Source organism: Gymnodraco acuticeps, unplaced genomic scaffold (genome assembly GCF_902827175.1).
Source record: "Gymnodraco acuticeps unplaced genomic scaffold, fGymAcu1.1, whole genome shotgun sequence".
Lineage (NCBI taxonomy): Eukaryota > Metazoa > Chordata > Actinopteri > Perciformes > Bathydraconidae > Gymnodraco > Gymnodraco acuticeps.
Window position 1 is genome coordinate 2,243 of NW_022990905.1, and position 16,615 is coordinate 18,857.

The 16,615-nt window shown below is 39.2% G+C and overlaps 2 protein-coding genes across 2 annotated transcripts in view; one reads left to right on the forward strand and one right to left on the reverse strand.

The window, feature by feature from the left end:
• Window positions 1-303: 303 nt before the first annotated feature.
• The window catches only part of LOC117557816 (centrosomal protein of 89 kDa-like), a gene marked incomplete at its 5' end in the record, with an annotated part of 113,451 nt that continues 97,139 nt past the window's right edge, over window positions 304-16,615 (forward strand). The window contains 4 exons of the mRNA XM_034233761.1: window positions 304-484; window positions 1,410-1,577; window positions 2,735-2,876; window positions 9,235-9,324. Of these exons, the coding sequence (XP_034089652.1) occupies window positions 304-484; window positions 1,410-1,577; window positions 2,735-2,876; window positions 9,235-9,324 (581 nt within the window). The remainder of the gene's footprint in view (window positions 485-1,409; window positions 1,578-2,734; window positions 2,877-9,234; window positions 9,325-16,615) is intronic.
• zgc:165481 (uncharacterized protein LOC100073327 homolog) overlaps window positions 12,977-16,615 on the reverse strand; it is a 46,549-nt gene continuing 42,910 nt past the window's right edge. The window contains exon 2 of the mRNA XM_034233759.1: window positions 12,977-16,006. Coding sequence (XP_034089650.1) covers window positions 15,264-16,006 — 743 coding nt within the window. The 3' untranslated portion in view covers window positions 12,977-15,263. The remainder of the gene's footprint in view (window positions 16,007-16,615) is intronic.

Sequence of the window (16,615 nt, forward strand, 5' to 3'; positions counted from 1 at the left end):
TTTTGAGTGTTAAATAGTGATGTCACTATGTTACAGAAGTAAACAAAGGAGTCCAATGGAGGCGTTTCAGGCAGGGGGGGGGGGGGGAGTGTGTGGGAGATAAACTGCCTCTGGAGGGAACATTGGAATGTTATGCAATAAAAGCAATTTAACACACAACAGGAAAGGAAGGTTGTGCTGATTGAAAGTCTTTTATATACAGTTTGGTAGTTCCATCTACAGCAATGCGTCATATTTTCATTATGCTTTTTTCTGTTACTTGCACTTACTTTACTCCTCCATCTCTTTATCCTCTCCCTGTAGTTTCCAAGGTGTCTAGGCAGCTGATGTTGATAGAGGCAGAAAAGCAGAGTTTGCAGGAAGAGCTGGAAGAGAGCAGGAGAGAGGCGTTAAAAAACGGGAGAGAGGTACAAGTTCTGCAAGCCCGCCTGAAGGATGCCATCACCTGGGACGAACACTGTGGCATTGCTGGGAAACTCAGACGGTACCACTACAATGTCTTATTTGATCAAAAATGTCTTTCTTTAAATGATTCATAAACTGGGACACTGTTTTTTCGTGAAGTAAGGACAAGAAAGAACTTCATATTTTAAGTAGGTGACACACATTCTCTCTTGCTGTATGTTCGAGCTGTATGTTGCTTCTATGCTGTCGCCAAACATGCCAAATGCCTGCGCTTTACTTTTTTTTAGTATAGGCAAACATTTTTTTTTCTAAATTAAGAGTAAATGATTATAATAATAATAGTAATAATAACGAATAACAATAATTACAACAACATTAATCATTAAAATAATTTAAATCATTATTGTCATTCATTTTATAATAATTATAACAATAATTGTAAAATACATTATTATTATTATTTACATCTTATTCCTTCACAACTGTTTTGTTTTTATAAATAAAAATGAAACATTTGATAAAAACATTCAAAATGAATAATGATGTTGATGATTATTATCAATACTAATATAACTTCTTGAAACACTGAATTGAGTTGCATATGTTTTCTATTGTCCATATGTGGCAAGCTTGTGGATCCAACATTATCTAAAGCCTCTCAATATTGATTTGAATTGAACACCTTTGAACTTTATGGGATATTGAAGAAAATAGTCCACGGATAATACATTGAATTATGCAGCACAGGCAGTATGACATTAAAGCATGTAAACATGTCACAGTAGAGGCACATAGTGTACAATGTAGTTCTGATGCACTTTGTTTGAATATATTTTGTAAAGCACTTTGAATTGTCTTGCGTTGAAACATGCTGCTTGAATAAACTTGCCTTGTAAAATCCCTGTAGGCTTGTGCATTTGATAGTGATGGGACGCACTGATTTCGATAGTGTACACTGTGATGTTTTGTTAAAATATGCTGTACAATTTGCCCTTACCTCTCAGACAACTGGAGCAGCAGGAGAGTAAGAATAAGAGTGAGATGGACGACTTTCTTATCAGATTGTCCAGTCTGCAAGAGGAGAATAGGAGTCTGGCTGTGGACAAAGCCAATCTGACTGCTGATGTAAAGAGAATGGAGGCAGAGCAGGAGCTCACCAAGCAAGCTAACAGGTCATTGATATGTTTTTACTGAATGAGTCTGGGTATGAGTAACGTACATTCAATATTTTTAACATGTTACATTATTTTTATTTTTTCCCAAAAATAAAATTAAAACAAGAAACAAAAAGATGGAAACAAAAACAAAATGCTGATGAAAAACGGTTGTCATGGTGGATAATCCCACCCCTAAAGACACACACACACACACACACACACACACACACACACACACACACACACACACACACACACACACACACACACACACACACACACACACACACACACACACACACACACACACATTAAATGAATGCTGAGTACTCCATATTACATGAAATTGTTTCTCTTTGTTTCCCAACCTTCTGACACTGTTCCGTTTAATGTTTAACTAATATGTCATTATTGTTTTCCATTTTGGAATGGTTGATGCTTCAATTATTTTTTCCACTTCTTCTTTCCCATCTTCTTATAAACAATTAACAATAAATGAACTTGCCGTCCGGTTGGTTATCTTATTTTCCCAGTATATTTAAACAGGTGAATCGTTGGGGCAAAAAAAAGCTAACAGGTAACATATTTGTGGCTTTATTTCTTCAGTGACATTGTGACATCACTATGGCACAACACTTGTGCTTCTATTGGCTAGCCTAGCGGTCCAACACACTGCACGTGATAGGCAAAGGGGGGGGGACATCTCCAAGTAGTTGACCAATCCCTGAAAATGAAGAGTGGCTCTTCAACATCATTGCACGTCCTACCATAGTTCAAATGTTTCTGGAGTACACGATTTATTTTGGTCCAGGATTACATTTGTCCTAAAATGAGTTCTGTTCTCAGGCACCTCCCTGTAAAGCTGAGCTGATCATCATGTGGACTTTCTCATTCTGAAGTGTGAAACTTGAAGGTGTTTGATTAACCAACATGTCTGCAGCCCGCTCGCATCAAGATGGCAGCGTCTCAAGAGATAATCCACCCAACTCTGTATTCTGTCCTGTTTCTTTCCCAAAACCCCTGATGCATTTTCTCTCAATCTCTTCCCTTGTCCTCCTTTTTTCTTTTACCATCTTCATTTCCTCCTCGTTGATATTTTCTCTCCGTATAATTTTCCTTGAAATCTGCTTGATCATTTATCTTCTTCTCTCTCCGATCTCTCCATCATCCAGGAAGGCTGAGAGGAAGATGAGTGTATTGAACAGACAGAAGGAAGAGTGTGTGGTGAAAGAGGAAAGGACTCGGCATTACATGGGAGCTGTCATTTCTGTGGCCGAGCACATTTCCCAGGAGAGAGACCAACTCATAAAGATGGTACTGCTGATATTCTTGATACTCTATTCATATTCCTTCTATATCACATGGTACATATATGGTAGCATATAGCATAACATGTCAACTACAACTGACACCCTATTGAGTGGAGCAGTGATGACGTTTTTTGGTAGCAATATCATTTTTCCATTGGATTTTGGAAAATTGCAAGACAGAAGCATTTATGATTCTAAAAGACACATTATTATTTTGTAAGCGTAATAAACAGAATAAGTAGCTAATGTTAGGCTATAAACAAACTACATCATTGTCACATGATTTCATCTCACCACCGCTAAGCTCAAGGCGGCTAATGTTTGGTGTGATCAGAATCAGAGGGGGAAGTGTACATTGTTACAGCAAAGTAAACAGTAGATAAAAGACATGCACAAAATATATCAAATAAAAAAGTTATTACAAGTTCCATTCGTGAAACTTGTAAATGGATGCTTAGTAGTCTTATATAGTCACTTGTTAGCATCTTTGAGTCAAAAGCCAAAGCCGATGGTGCTTTCACGTAGTCCTCGGAGGGTGTAGAGTGGTGCAGGAATGAGTCCTGAAACCTGGAAATGAGTTAGCATTTACACAGTTCCTTCGTCTCCAAGTCAACTATTTTTTGTTAGGTGCCTAAAATATAGTCTGTGGTTAACAAAAGCTTACAGGATTTTCTCGTTTTGTTCTACGACATCGGTAACTACCCCACTGGTGAATGTACGAAGCTGTATCATAAAACGGTTGTTGCTAACAAGTGACTAAATGAGACTAATAGACGTCATCAGGCTGATCACAGGTGGCCTTTAGCTTAGCGGTGGGAACATGAAGTCATGCAGCCGTGAAGCAGTTCCATCATAGCCTAACGTCTGCTATTTGTTTCTAGCTATTGCATTTACTCAACTGTTATAGAGGTCGTGTTCAAATGTGGTGGTTCTCCTGCTGAACAGAATGCACAAGTATATTACATTTGCTTTTGCCAGAGATCTTATTTTGTGCAATAATCCACAGAAAAATCCCATTTCTTTTTTGTCGAGGAAGCCCTTGCACTACTATCTCTCTATAACAGTATGCAAACCATTCTTCCAAATGTGTTATTTCATGAGCTTTAAGTCGTACTGTGGAAACAACATGAACACTCTAAAGAAGATGTGCTGTATTTTATTGTTCAGATCGTTTAAACAACACTTTGATACCTTCTTCAGAGGTGTCTTGACTTGATGGTGCGTTCAAGTTCATTCTCCCAGTCAGGATAAGCAGCACAAAAGCCCCATCTTGAAATGTTATTAAAGTAAAATATAAATGTTTATCTGCCCTGTGATTCTGATACACTTTCATAATAGGTTCTTTCTTTGACCACTATACACCTTTCCACCTAGTTTCAAGAAATCCTATAAACATTTTTCAGTAATACAGAAATATCGAAATAAACATAGTATGGTATGTTGAATATGAGTTGCAACTAAGTATTTTTTAATGTATTTTGTAAGTATAATACTCTAGTCTTCTGCTTCTATTTATGTGAATACAATTTTTTTGCAAATTAGACATGATTTGCAGTGTTTACTAACCCTTCAGGCTGTTAGCTTAGGTAGTTTGCAACAGATGATTCAACTTAAATGAAGGCACCAAATCTCAGGTATGGTTAAAAGGCAATTTACTTGGTAATTTGTTCCAATGTGAAAGCAGGTAGGATTAGAAAAACAACCACAGGAGAGCTGGCAGTCTCCCAGAACATAAACCGGCAGGCAGGAATCTGTCAAACTGACTAACCCCCGATAAAGCTCCCCTGAACAAATACTGAGGAGCAGCTGAGCAACACAGAGCAGCCGTGCAGCATGTGGCTGATGACAGAGGGCAGATTTTCGGGAGTTTTTTTTGCCAGGAGTTGTTTGTGTCATTTTTCACAGCGGTGCAGTTTCCCTGCCACCTGAGGACCACTCTCCATGTCAGCTATGAAATACAGGGAAGATACTGCAAGTAACCCCAGGCGATGGGATAAGTGTGACTGATTAAACACTCCTCTGAATTTACTGAGGTGCCTGCAATATACCTTTTTCATACACTGCAGACATTTTGACTTGTAATGGCACAATCTTTGTGAGCCAGATCCATAATGATGGTGAACTGCATGCTGACTCACTGCCCTGGCTCTCAGGACATTTTGTTGGAACTGAGCCATCGTTTCTATCACCTGTGCTGCTCTTGCTATGTCCTCTTAACAGACATAGAGCCAGTTAAATGATTTACTCAGTCAACTGAAAGATGAATGATATACAACGACAAACTGGGAGCAATGTTAACTAAAGATTACTAGTGATAATTAATAGCTTATTACCATAAACAATCACAGGATGAAGAGTTGAGGCTTTTTGTCAATTTTCAACACATTTAAAATGAACTGCAAACATTCTAAGTCACTTCAGTGTAGTAGTAGAAACATTGATGGGACATTTACTTCAGCATCAGAATCAGAAACGGGTTTATTGCCAAGTGGTTAACACATTCGAAGAATTTGTCTTGGTGTTTTTGGTGTATACATAAACATACATACAGAAATATAAAACGGCGATAAAACAATTTGAAGAAAACTAGAATAACATTAAAATCTAGAAATATTTACATTGAATATGAATTAAATATAGGTATACCCATAAAAATAAAATATGTGCAGTTACAATGTGCAATGTGCAGACTTCGGAGGGTTGTGCAGGAATGACAGAATTGGGTTGAACAAGTTATTGTTAACATTGTGTGCATTAATGTAATGCATAGAGTCTATGATGTGACTGAGGGTCAGTGTTAGTGGGGGGGCCGGGCCTTGTTGATGAGGCCGGTAGAGGAGGGGAAGAAACTGATCAGGTGGAGAGAGGTTTTGGTCCTGATGGAGCGTAGCCTCTTGCCAGAGGGGAGGGGGGTGAACAGTTTGTGTTCAGGGTGGGAGCCTCAGGGTCCTGGAGGCGTTCAGGTATTAGCGCGATGGCAGATTGCAGCCAATCACCCTCTCTTCAGAGCGGATGATGACCAGATGGTGATGGAGGAGGAGAGGATGGACTCGATGATGGAGGTGTAGAAGTTCACCATCATTGTCTTTGGCAGGTTGGATTTCTTCAGCTGCCTCAGGAAGAACATCCTAACTTTTTTGATGAGTGATGGGGGCGGGTGGGGCTGCGTTCTTCCTAAAGTCCACAACCATCTCCACTGTCTTCAGATAAAAGAGACATCAGCCGTGTTAGCGTCAACACCACTCTCCTGCTGCCCCTCTCTCTATGGCTCTCTGTCAATCCACCTGTTGCAGTGGATTGTGTTTCCATTTCTTCATTTGGGAGACTTTATTTATTCCACCCATCCATCCAGGATAGATTGGTAGAAAGAAAAAAGTATGTCTGGTTAACATTTGTTTAAAGGGGCCCTATTGTGGTTTTCGGGCTTGTCCTTTCCTGTAGTGTGTTATATAGGTTTTTGTGCATGTAAATGATCTGCAAAGGCTAAAATCCCACACATTGTACGTGATAGGCTATGGTGTTGTTGACCAATCAAAACAGAGCTGGCCAGCTAACCAGGTTAGACTGGGCTCTGGTTTCAGACAGAGGGTGAAAAGAGGTGCTGCAGCACAGGCAAGTTGAGGGGAAAAAACACAAATGGACCTGTAAATGAGCAAACTAGGGCCCCTTTAATAATAACTCCCATTGAATTATTAAATGCAATGAACTTGAACTACATGCGGAATCTACGGAGCCCCCTAGGGGACATGGAGAAGAAAAAAAAATTATTTGAATAAAAATAAAAATGTTTTGCGAGATATCGCAAAACCTTTGTGAGATATCGCAATACTTTTGCGAGATCTCGCAAAACCCCGTTGCAGTTTGTAGACGGTCCCTAAGCACTCCTCTCCTTCCTCCAGCTACAGATTGTGACCAATTCTTGATGTTTAGCTCGGATGACGGCGCGTATCGAACTGTTCTGATAAAAACGACTCTGTAGCTCGTTGTCTACCTTGCTACGATTGTAAAGTCATGTTGTTTGTATTTTTACAACATTATGTTCATGAGTTATTGCTCCGCGAAATTCGAATCTGTCAATAACTCAGCTCAGAGGAACGTGCATGTCCCCTCGCTCTGAGTGTTCTCTTGAGGTGTCTTCACTTATGTGAAACCCTTTATATATACAGTCTATGTGTGAAACCCGTGCCTATTGTCAAGCACTGATGTTATATCTTTATATTTAAGGCCAAGCTCAAAGTAAAATCGATGAACCGCTCCATTGTTGTGGTTTCTGTGTTGCCGTAGCAGCCGAACTGACCAGGAAGTACATTGAGCTAAATGAAAAGTATTGCGAGATCTCGCAAAACATTATTATTATTATTTTTTTCAAATACATTTTTTTTTCTTCTCCATGTCCCCTAGGGGGCTTCGTAGAAATCAGTGTTCTGGAATCAGTCGGACTGAGATTTACTGTTAGTCGATACCAGCACTGATTCCCTGTGCCTCCACCTTCCCCTGCAGAGTGGGTTTGTAAATCGGATCTCATTTGTCAAAGTGTGGAAGGCTCGGTGTCTTCATTATAGAGTTCCAACTCTTTGACACATACTGTCATTGTAACCAGCTTTCGAGAAGGCAGTAGACTTACACTAGAAAAATAAGAATCAATATGTCTCAAAGATGTCAGTTAAATAAATAATCTTGATTTTGTATAGGCTGTTGTCTGTCTGACAACTGTCCCACAATGCAATGCACAGGGGAAATGGATGGATTTGCCAAAAACTTTAATTTTGAAGCTTATGTTCAACGAAAAGTAATTTTGTAATTCGCTTTAAGTTGCAAAACCATATCACGATTGCAACATCATTTAAAATTGCAAGTAGGTAATTTTTTCCAAATTGTGCAGCCCTAATTTAAAGATGTTTTTTATGATTGTGGAATATTGTATAGACTAATAGAAGACCTATGTTGCAATATGGCACCTTTAATATTTTAGAGCATTGATACCTGACTACATTAGTTAATTGTATTTAAAATGTAAACATGGTAGAAGAGGTGATCTGCAATGTTGGTTGAACAGCAATAAAGGTAATGTGAAACCAAATAGAACTGTAAAGTATGTCTTTGCTCAGTGGGTGTCAGGGGGACCAGAGAGAGTGTTTCCGGTCAATGTTAATAGATTCAGGGAGTTTGCCAAAGCTGGCTTTTCAGGGAATAAACAAGAGCCCATCTTGTGTGGAAGGTCAGACTGACTCCATTTGAGAGGTAGCACGTCTAAAGCTTACAAGAGCCGATTCATCAGGAAGAGAGAGAACGGTGTGTGTGTGTGTGTGTGTGTGTGCATGCCTGCTGTCAGTGAAGGTACTCTTATGATCGGCTATCTGCTGTGTTGTCAGTAGAGCAGTAGAGAGGTTTTTATGGGCAGATCAAAAGATGATCGGCCGATCAATTTAATCGCAATTGCAGTGACCTCAAGGATAATTGTATTTATGGTAATATTAAAGACACTTAGCTCATCATCTTGTAGGCGCAATACAAAAAACCTGTTTCTTTTTGATTTAGGCTTTGCCTTAAACAATCCTGCTAATAATCCATCAATACTAAGGCTAACTATCAATAAATGTCAAAAATAAAATGTATTGGATAAAGCTAGCTCTCTACTGAACCAATTTATTTTATAAGGGCACAATCTGTGCACCATTCACCATTGAGGTATCTTTCTTTTGTCTTGTCTGCACACCTAATGTTCCAGACTGGAGGGGCTTTGGCTCTGGGGGTAAATGCTTTGATCTGACAATCAGAGGGTCAGTGGTTGAATCCCCTATCCTACAGTCGGCATGTCAATGTATCCTTGGGCAAGATATTTAACTATAAATTGCTCCCATAGGCATGTCTACAGTTTAGGAATAAGCCTGGAAATGAGTCAGCATTTTAGTACTTGTATTTCCCGTTTTGAGTTAGATGCGTTGGATAAGTTCTGTTACCGACATAGTTTTCTACATCTAGCGATTGCATTGACGCTTCAATAAATGGTTAGTTTGCCACAGATCATATTTTCTGCAATATTCCAAAATCCACTATAAGATTCCCATTGCTTTTAGTCAAGAGAACTCTTGCCATGCTAACTTCCAGGTCGGCCTACAAAAGTACGTCATTCCATCACCACTCTATTGAAGTGTATGTAAGTTGCTCTGGATAACGGCTTTAGCAACAAAAAAATGTTTTAGCTAGCAATGGTACCAAATGTAATACTGTAATATGGCAATAGTTTGAATGGTCTTCTTTTCCTTTATCCACCTTTCCCCCTAATCCCTCACATCCTTCATCGTCCCCCGTGTATCTCTCTTAGATCAGTAACCCCCCGTCTTCCCTCTCTACCTCCACAGGCTTCGCTTCTTCAGCAGGAAAAACAGGGATTCGTCAGCAGGATTCTAAAAGGCACCGTTCGATTCGGGAAACTACAGGAAGAAGTCAAAGTAAGTTCCTTTTTAAATGTCACTTTCACACCACAATTAGCGCCACTGTAATTTGAGAAGTTCTGTTTGTTTCTGTGCCACTAAATGATGCCCTAAATGTGAAGCGACCGCATTGAACACAGCATTTTACCTGAAGCTTATTTTGCCCACGATAACTCTCCAATCTATTCCTTATTGATCAGCCCATTTCACTTCCACTGTCGCTCTGCACCTCTCAGAAAGCACCGATTAATGAACACTTGGGTCTCTCAAATTCTCTCAAGATGAGCTCATTGACTTTTAAGGACTTCCTTTTCACATCTTTAACCCAGAAACACATTCAGCCTGTTCAATGTTAGAAAACACCAGCAATGAAAACAGTTAGGGCTGTAGCTACTGCCAATTATTTTCATTATAGATCAATCTGCCAGTAATGTTTCAAATCGATTATTGTTGTTCAGTTTATAAAACCTCAATTTCTTTTAACCAACATTCCAAATACTTCCATAATATTTAGTTTACAATCAAACATGAGAAAGAATAGCAGGAAGTCATCTCATTTTGGTAATGTGAAATCAGATAATATTGGTTGTTTCACTGTTTCTGCTTGAGATCAGAAGACATCATGGTATCAGCTCTTATAACAAGGTTGCAGTGTGTCCTCATGTCTTTGCTAATGGACTGGGCCTCACCGGCAGTCACACAATGCACAGTTACAATGCCTGTTGTATGCTGCTTTATGGTACCTTCATTAAATATCAAAACCATTCACAATTCTGAAGTTTATGATTTACATTACAAGAACATTTGAAAAATGCACAATCCAAGATGCGAAAACCCGGAATGTTGTATTTCTATTGCTCATCACCATAATCAAGATTAGTTAAAAAAGCATATAGAGTGCATGCGCCGAATGTGCATTTTGCCTGTTGCTGTTGCTCCTACTACATTTTTTATATATTTTTCTGTATTTCTAGCTTCCCTTATTTGATCTTACTTGCAACTTTCTAAAGCTTCACTTTAAACAAGCTAGTAGAGAGAGAATCATTTATTTAATTTCAACAACTCAAGCCCACACTTCTATCTTCTAGCAAAATATTCAAATACGCCACATCAAATTTTGAAAGTGAATTATGTCAGAAGGAAAGGTAGAAAAATACAGTTTTTCTGACATTGTGAACATAAATAAATGTACCCCAGGTCCAAGAGTCCACTAGTCCAGGGGTTCCCAACCCCCGGGAGGTGTTACTGCCGGGCCGCGAAATAGCAGTGAGTTTATCGTAATATTTGCAGAATTATAAATATATAAAAATATGTTATCATAATGTTTTTTTCAATTTTTCGCACCTTTACTAGTTAAACTTTCACCAGAAAACGTTGAAAATGGCTTTTATGATGTTCCGAGGGATTCGGCGGCTCAGGGTCTCAGCCTCTCGTGCGCACGAGAAAGTTACCGGTGCGCCAAGTAGGAAGAGGAGCGCACAGGAGACAACCATTTCATTGCAGACTGTTATGTTTATGTGGGGAAATGGCAGTGCATACATTATTTGAGATATATTTCAAACTCGGACTTCATTTTAAGGATATGTCGGCCAGGGGTGTAGAGCTATTTGTTTAAGCACCGGATTGGCAAAACAGGAGAGTAAACCAGTCTGCCTTGATCTATGAATGAATGCGCTATAAAGAGAAAGCAGATTGAGACTACATTATTCATGTGTAATTAAAATTCATGCTCCTCCGTCTGCTTGAATCACCTAAAAATGCTACATTTTTAGTGAATGCATGTATAAATATAGCAACAGGTTTGTGTGACCCATACTGCTTGACGTCAGTGTAGAGAGACTTACTATTCAAAAAGAACATTTCCAAGACCCTTTATATAACAGTGATTACCCCAAATCATATGATCACATGGATATTTGATCCCTCTGTCAAGGTGTATTCTCATACCTCATCTTGAATAGAAAGAAGTGAATGTTTCTTCCACTTAACTCATCAGATCAGTTTGGCAAATTTTCTCAGCTACTGATCGAAATCTGTAAACAAGGAAGTGAGTACACTGTTATGTATTCATTATCATCTATTGCCTTTCACTTACTACATTTCACAACAATACACGTTGTGTTATAAGTACCATTTTATAAAGAGAAAAATAATTGCTATGTACACTGATGACATTGAGGTCCGGAGTTACTGCCGAGTAATCAGGACAGTAGTGAAAGATGGGCCAGCGTGTTTTATTCCCTTACTCACCCGACCAGTTATGACAGCATATCCGCAATGCCCAAACCACAAAAACATGCTAATCAACTGATCAGACCAACCTACCATGGATGTAGAAAGAAAACTATATACAGCTTTAGGGGTGGGGCGCCTGTTATTCCAATGTAAGTTGCTCCGTGGCGTATGAAGCCAAAATGACCAGACTCTTGAGACAAAAAAGCCCAGATCTCCTGGGGCCGTTAGATTTGTATTTTCCTTAAACCCTTATGAAGTTGATCCGGTACAAGATACATGCTGATTTACAGACGTATCTTTTCTATCTTTCTATCTTTCTATCTGCAAGTCAATTGAATTTATTTTTATTTTTGGACCCAATGAAATGAAAATGTTTGGCCATTGCAAAGATTTGCATTAATGCCCTGCTTACTTTGGGCTTTGACCCGACCTGCAAACAGCCAACTTTATACAGTATAATATCACAGATCTAAGACAAGGACAATCACAAGCAAACTCATGCGCTACAGTATGTGTGCTGTATTTGAGACACAGGGAAAGAGAAGGAAGGTGGACAAATGCACGCAATGTATCAGTAAGTTATTAATGACTTACTTGGTACTCTACTTTGTCCCTTTTTGACCTGTGATATTTTCTAATAACACCCAAACCGGTGCTGACCGTTTTGCATGTCCAAATAACAAATACAATGCCCAGGGTCTCACATACTCACGAGTCAGGGTCGTCTTTTATTTGAACCAATCTTTTTATAGATGATGGGGAGGAGAGTTTGTATTTGTTAATGTAACCTGCCAGTCAGCACGGGAGGATGAAAGCAGGGTCTTGTAGATGTCTGACTGTATAACCAACAGGGCAAACGCTACCCTCAGAAGCACTCTGTCCTACAGTACAGCTCTGCCAACTCATGCAGAAAAAGAAATTCTCTTTCTGCATGATCTGCTGCTGTGTTCTGTCATCTATCATTTCTTTGTTTTCTGTCACTACTTAGTAGGTCTGTCTCAAACTGGTTGAACTATACTATATTCACTTGTCCCCATACTTTTTGTGCCTAACCATTGTCGACCATAATAGCGCTTAAAAAAATGAAAGGCTGATTTATCTTCGTCCACTTACATACAATCATGCTGAGTTACCATCATTCATTGAGAAAGAAACGATCATTTTATTGTCTCTGTTTTGGGAGTAATGTTGTGAAGCCAGCCAGACCTCCATGTCATTAATCTTGTCACTGTTACAAGAATGTTGTTAAATATTGGGAAAAATACTTTAGAAATGACAAATTAGCCTGCACCTTTGTGATTTTATTGGCATGAAGTATAACAACAGCGTCCTGTCTCGTTGAGCTTGGTGATGAATGCTGCGATGACAGAAATATTGACTGTTACGTACTGAATGAGCAGGCAGCAGACACAAAAAGAAGTACACAGGCCACATATAGAAAATAATGCTCCATTTATTTCACTGTCTGGTAGCTTCTGTGATCAGTAGTGTGGCACTAAGCTGAAAGCTGACAGTAGATCATTGACACAAACACAGAAAAACATAGAGGGGTGGGTACAGAGATGGGTAGAGAATATAGCGGCAGAAAGAAGTTGACAGAGAAAGGGTAAGATAATAATATACAGAACCCTAACATCAGCAATTGCTACATATCCATTTTGATGTGAATATCGTTACCTGAAGTTTATAATTTAGCATATCTAAGACTATTATCCAAGGGCCCTCGATTATCTACACCGCACAGAAAAGGTTCTTAATTGTGAGTGAAGATAGTCGGTAATTGTTTAATGTGCGTAACTGGTCCAAACAACCCCAAATGAATAAAACCAAAGATTCCAAACCACCATGTTCATGGACATAATGTTTTACTAACTGTTCATTTTGAAACACTCAATTTATAGTTGAATCCTTTCTTTGAAGTAGTGCTGCAGATGTCACAAAGAGTGGTACAACTGCAGCAGTTCATGACGTCTTACAACACAAATTCCTGAAACACTCAAATGTTTGTTTTGGTTTCAGAGCTATAAGAAAAACGTTTTGTTACACACATGAGAAGCTTGAAGATTAACCCGATTAATTGAAAGAAATTGCAGTTTATTTGACTTTATACATGTGAAAAATGTAGCTAAACATTTTAGGTTACGTTTAAAATGTATTTTTAGTAATTGTCAAGCTAACATCATGGTTTGATGTGACCTTTCTACCAGACGTCCAGATGCCAGAATGATTGTTTGACAGTGTTTGTCTTACAAGCTAAAGAAAACCAAGATGCCACATAAATAATGCACACAACCTTGAGGTGTCAAACAACAACAAATCCACATGGCTTTAGTATGGCACTATGTGCATTTGACTTACTGCATAACGGTAACAGAGGACTCCTTAGCCATAAGCCCAACCAAAGATTTGTACAACCTGTACCGCAAAATATAACAGAAAAATACTTTTTTAACATTCAACCTATCAAGGAAATGAATGGAAAGTGTGTTGCTTAACATTGAATGAGTATCAAAACACCTGAGATATGAGTCTGGTTTATGCCTCACAAGAACCACATATCAACATAACAACCCTGAATGGTGTGAATCTGTATTTGTGGCAGAGAGAGAAAATAAATGGGCCACATTCAATTACCAATGCTAACAACTATGTGATATGTTAGCCCAAAGGCAATGCTGTGGCAGCAAAACATGTACCAACAAAACATTACAGCCAATTCATTTGATTTGTTCATTTGTATCAAGGCCTTATTGCATATAGGTCGAATTGTTTTCCTTGCTAATCCGGTACAATGCTTAGTCTCTTCCTGTAGTATTACTTGTAATATCACACAGAATTTAGAAAGTCGCTATTCTTGCGAATGCTAATTCATGACTTGTTTATTACATATCCCCAAACCAGAAAATAGAGAGGATGCAGAGTTATATCAACAGGTTCAACAGACTGATACCTTTAAACCCTCAAGATATCAGTGTACCAATGCTTTTTCTACATTTCTAGAAGCTGATGGCAAGGTATCACAATATGACATACTTTCAACTTTTAGTTACATTTAGCTTTAACAGAGAGAAGACATTTGGTAACCTGTAGTTCTACCTTTAATGCTAAATTAGAAATAAAAGTGAACAATACAAAATATTATATGTGCAATATTTTAAGTGGACTTTGTTTTTTCCTCCCTACCTTGCTTAAATATAGTTTAAATTAACTGATCACAATGAAGTATTCTGTCCGTCAAATCTTATCCCACGTATTATTTTAAAAGGAAAACTTTTAAGAATTCCTTTGATTCAATGTTGATAAATGAAGGCCCAGGACTTCTGCGAGTCAAAGGTTAAAGGTCTGCTCTCAAACGTAATGTTTGACTAATACACACAGCACAAAACAAATAAAGATTACAGAAATACATCACAGAAATCTACCTACAGGCACTACTCCTATGTACGAACACAGCTTGCAAGGAGCTATGTTCCTGTTTGCCAAACTGTTTTTAAGTTGCAGTGCTCAACTAACAAACAAAAGCACGAATGCTAAAGGCAGCATTGGGTCTCTTTACTGGCCCATTATTTGCATGAACAAAATGTACTGTTAGGCATGACAAGTATGTTTAGGAAAGGGCATCATATTTACATAAAGGCCCCCTATCTGTTCACAAAACACACAAAATACCTGGAGCTGACATTATTCCATCCTACAAACACCAGTTCTTGAGTAGCATCCTATCAGCCCCTGGTGGAGCAGTCACACATGCCCTGGCACAGACACTGGCAGAACCCATAGACCAGACAAACTGTCAGGCTTGATGGCACCAGGCTAACACATACAATGCCCAGGGTCACTCTCTGGATCACCAATAAATAGATTCCTAGAGGCAGTGAGCCAAAGTATAAGAAACCCAGCAGCCAGACCAGGATACGTGGGACATGATTACACAACTTGGACAGGGCGTCCTGTTCAGCCAGTCCATTGGAGCCCATTGATACGGAGTCCAGGCTCTGCTCGGCATAGACGTCGGAGCTGCCATTTCGACTTGGGGAGTGCTGCAAGTCCCTCTGCACTTCCATTATAGTGATGACCAGGCAGTTTGATGAGTCATGGGACGGGCTTGATGAGGAGAAACTCGTAGGAGTCAAGACCACCTCCTTATGGTCGGAGCTCCAGGATTTGTCCCGCATCGCCAAGTGGGACATGATGATAACATCGTCAGGGAGGGCTGACACCTCGTATTCTGTGATCTCAGTTTGGTGTCGGCAAAAGGGGCATGAGATGAAGGCCGCCCCATCAGCAATGTCCAGGATTTTACCGAGGCAGCGGGCACAGACCCGGTGAAGGCAGTCCAGGATCTTAGGCTTGCGGTTGTGGGCATTGTAGCGTTGGTAACAGATTTTACACTCTAATTCCTCTGGTTGAGGGCAGTCCTTCTCCTCTAACTCAGCCTGAGGACAGCTCATCTTCAAGTCATATTCTGAGGAAGTTGAGAACAAAATAAAGAGTTAGAGACACAATCAGAATGAGGGTAAGAGGTAATGACATTGATATAGTCCAGCAATACAAAATACTTTGACTAGAACGTTGGAAATTGCACTAAAACACACTGATTTTTGCGACTACTTTATCTCTACCCAGCAGAGAAAGGTCAGCAATCTGCCTTCCTCTCTGACTGCTTCTATTCCCTGAACCTGACGGTGATGAATGATTTATGATTTAGGAGTTGGATCTGGGTGTGCCTTTGTGACATAGCATAGCCAGGAATGCTATTGATCTTTGCAGAGAGTTGGTGGGAACAGTGGCTCATTGAACCTTTCCGGTTAATTCGGGAATCCTGAATAGAATACAATATTATACAATATTGTTACAGATCTTAATTTAAATGACCTCAACCCTGACCCCTACATGAAGCCCTTTTAGGTTGTTATATGGTCTGAATACAAAACTATTCAGAAATGAAATGTCAAGTAAAAAAAAGTTGTACAAATATTAGTGTTTTAACGAATATCTAGGGTAAAGGTTATGAGTGTATTTCAAATGAATCATCCTTGGCGTGTATCACTACTACAGTAGCATATGCCATCAT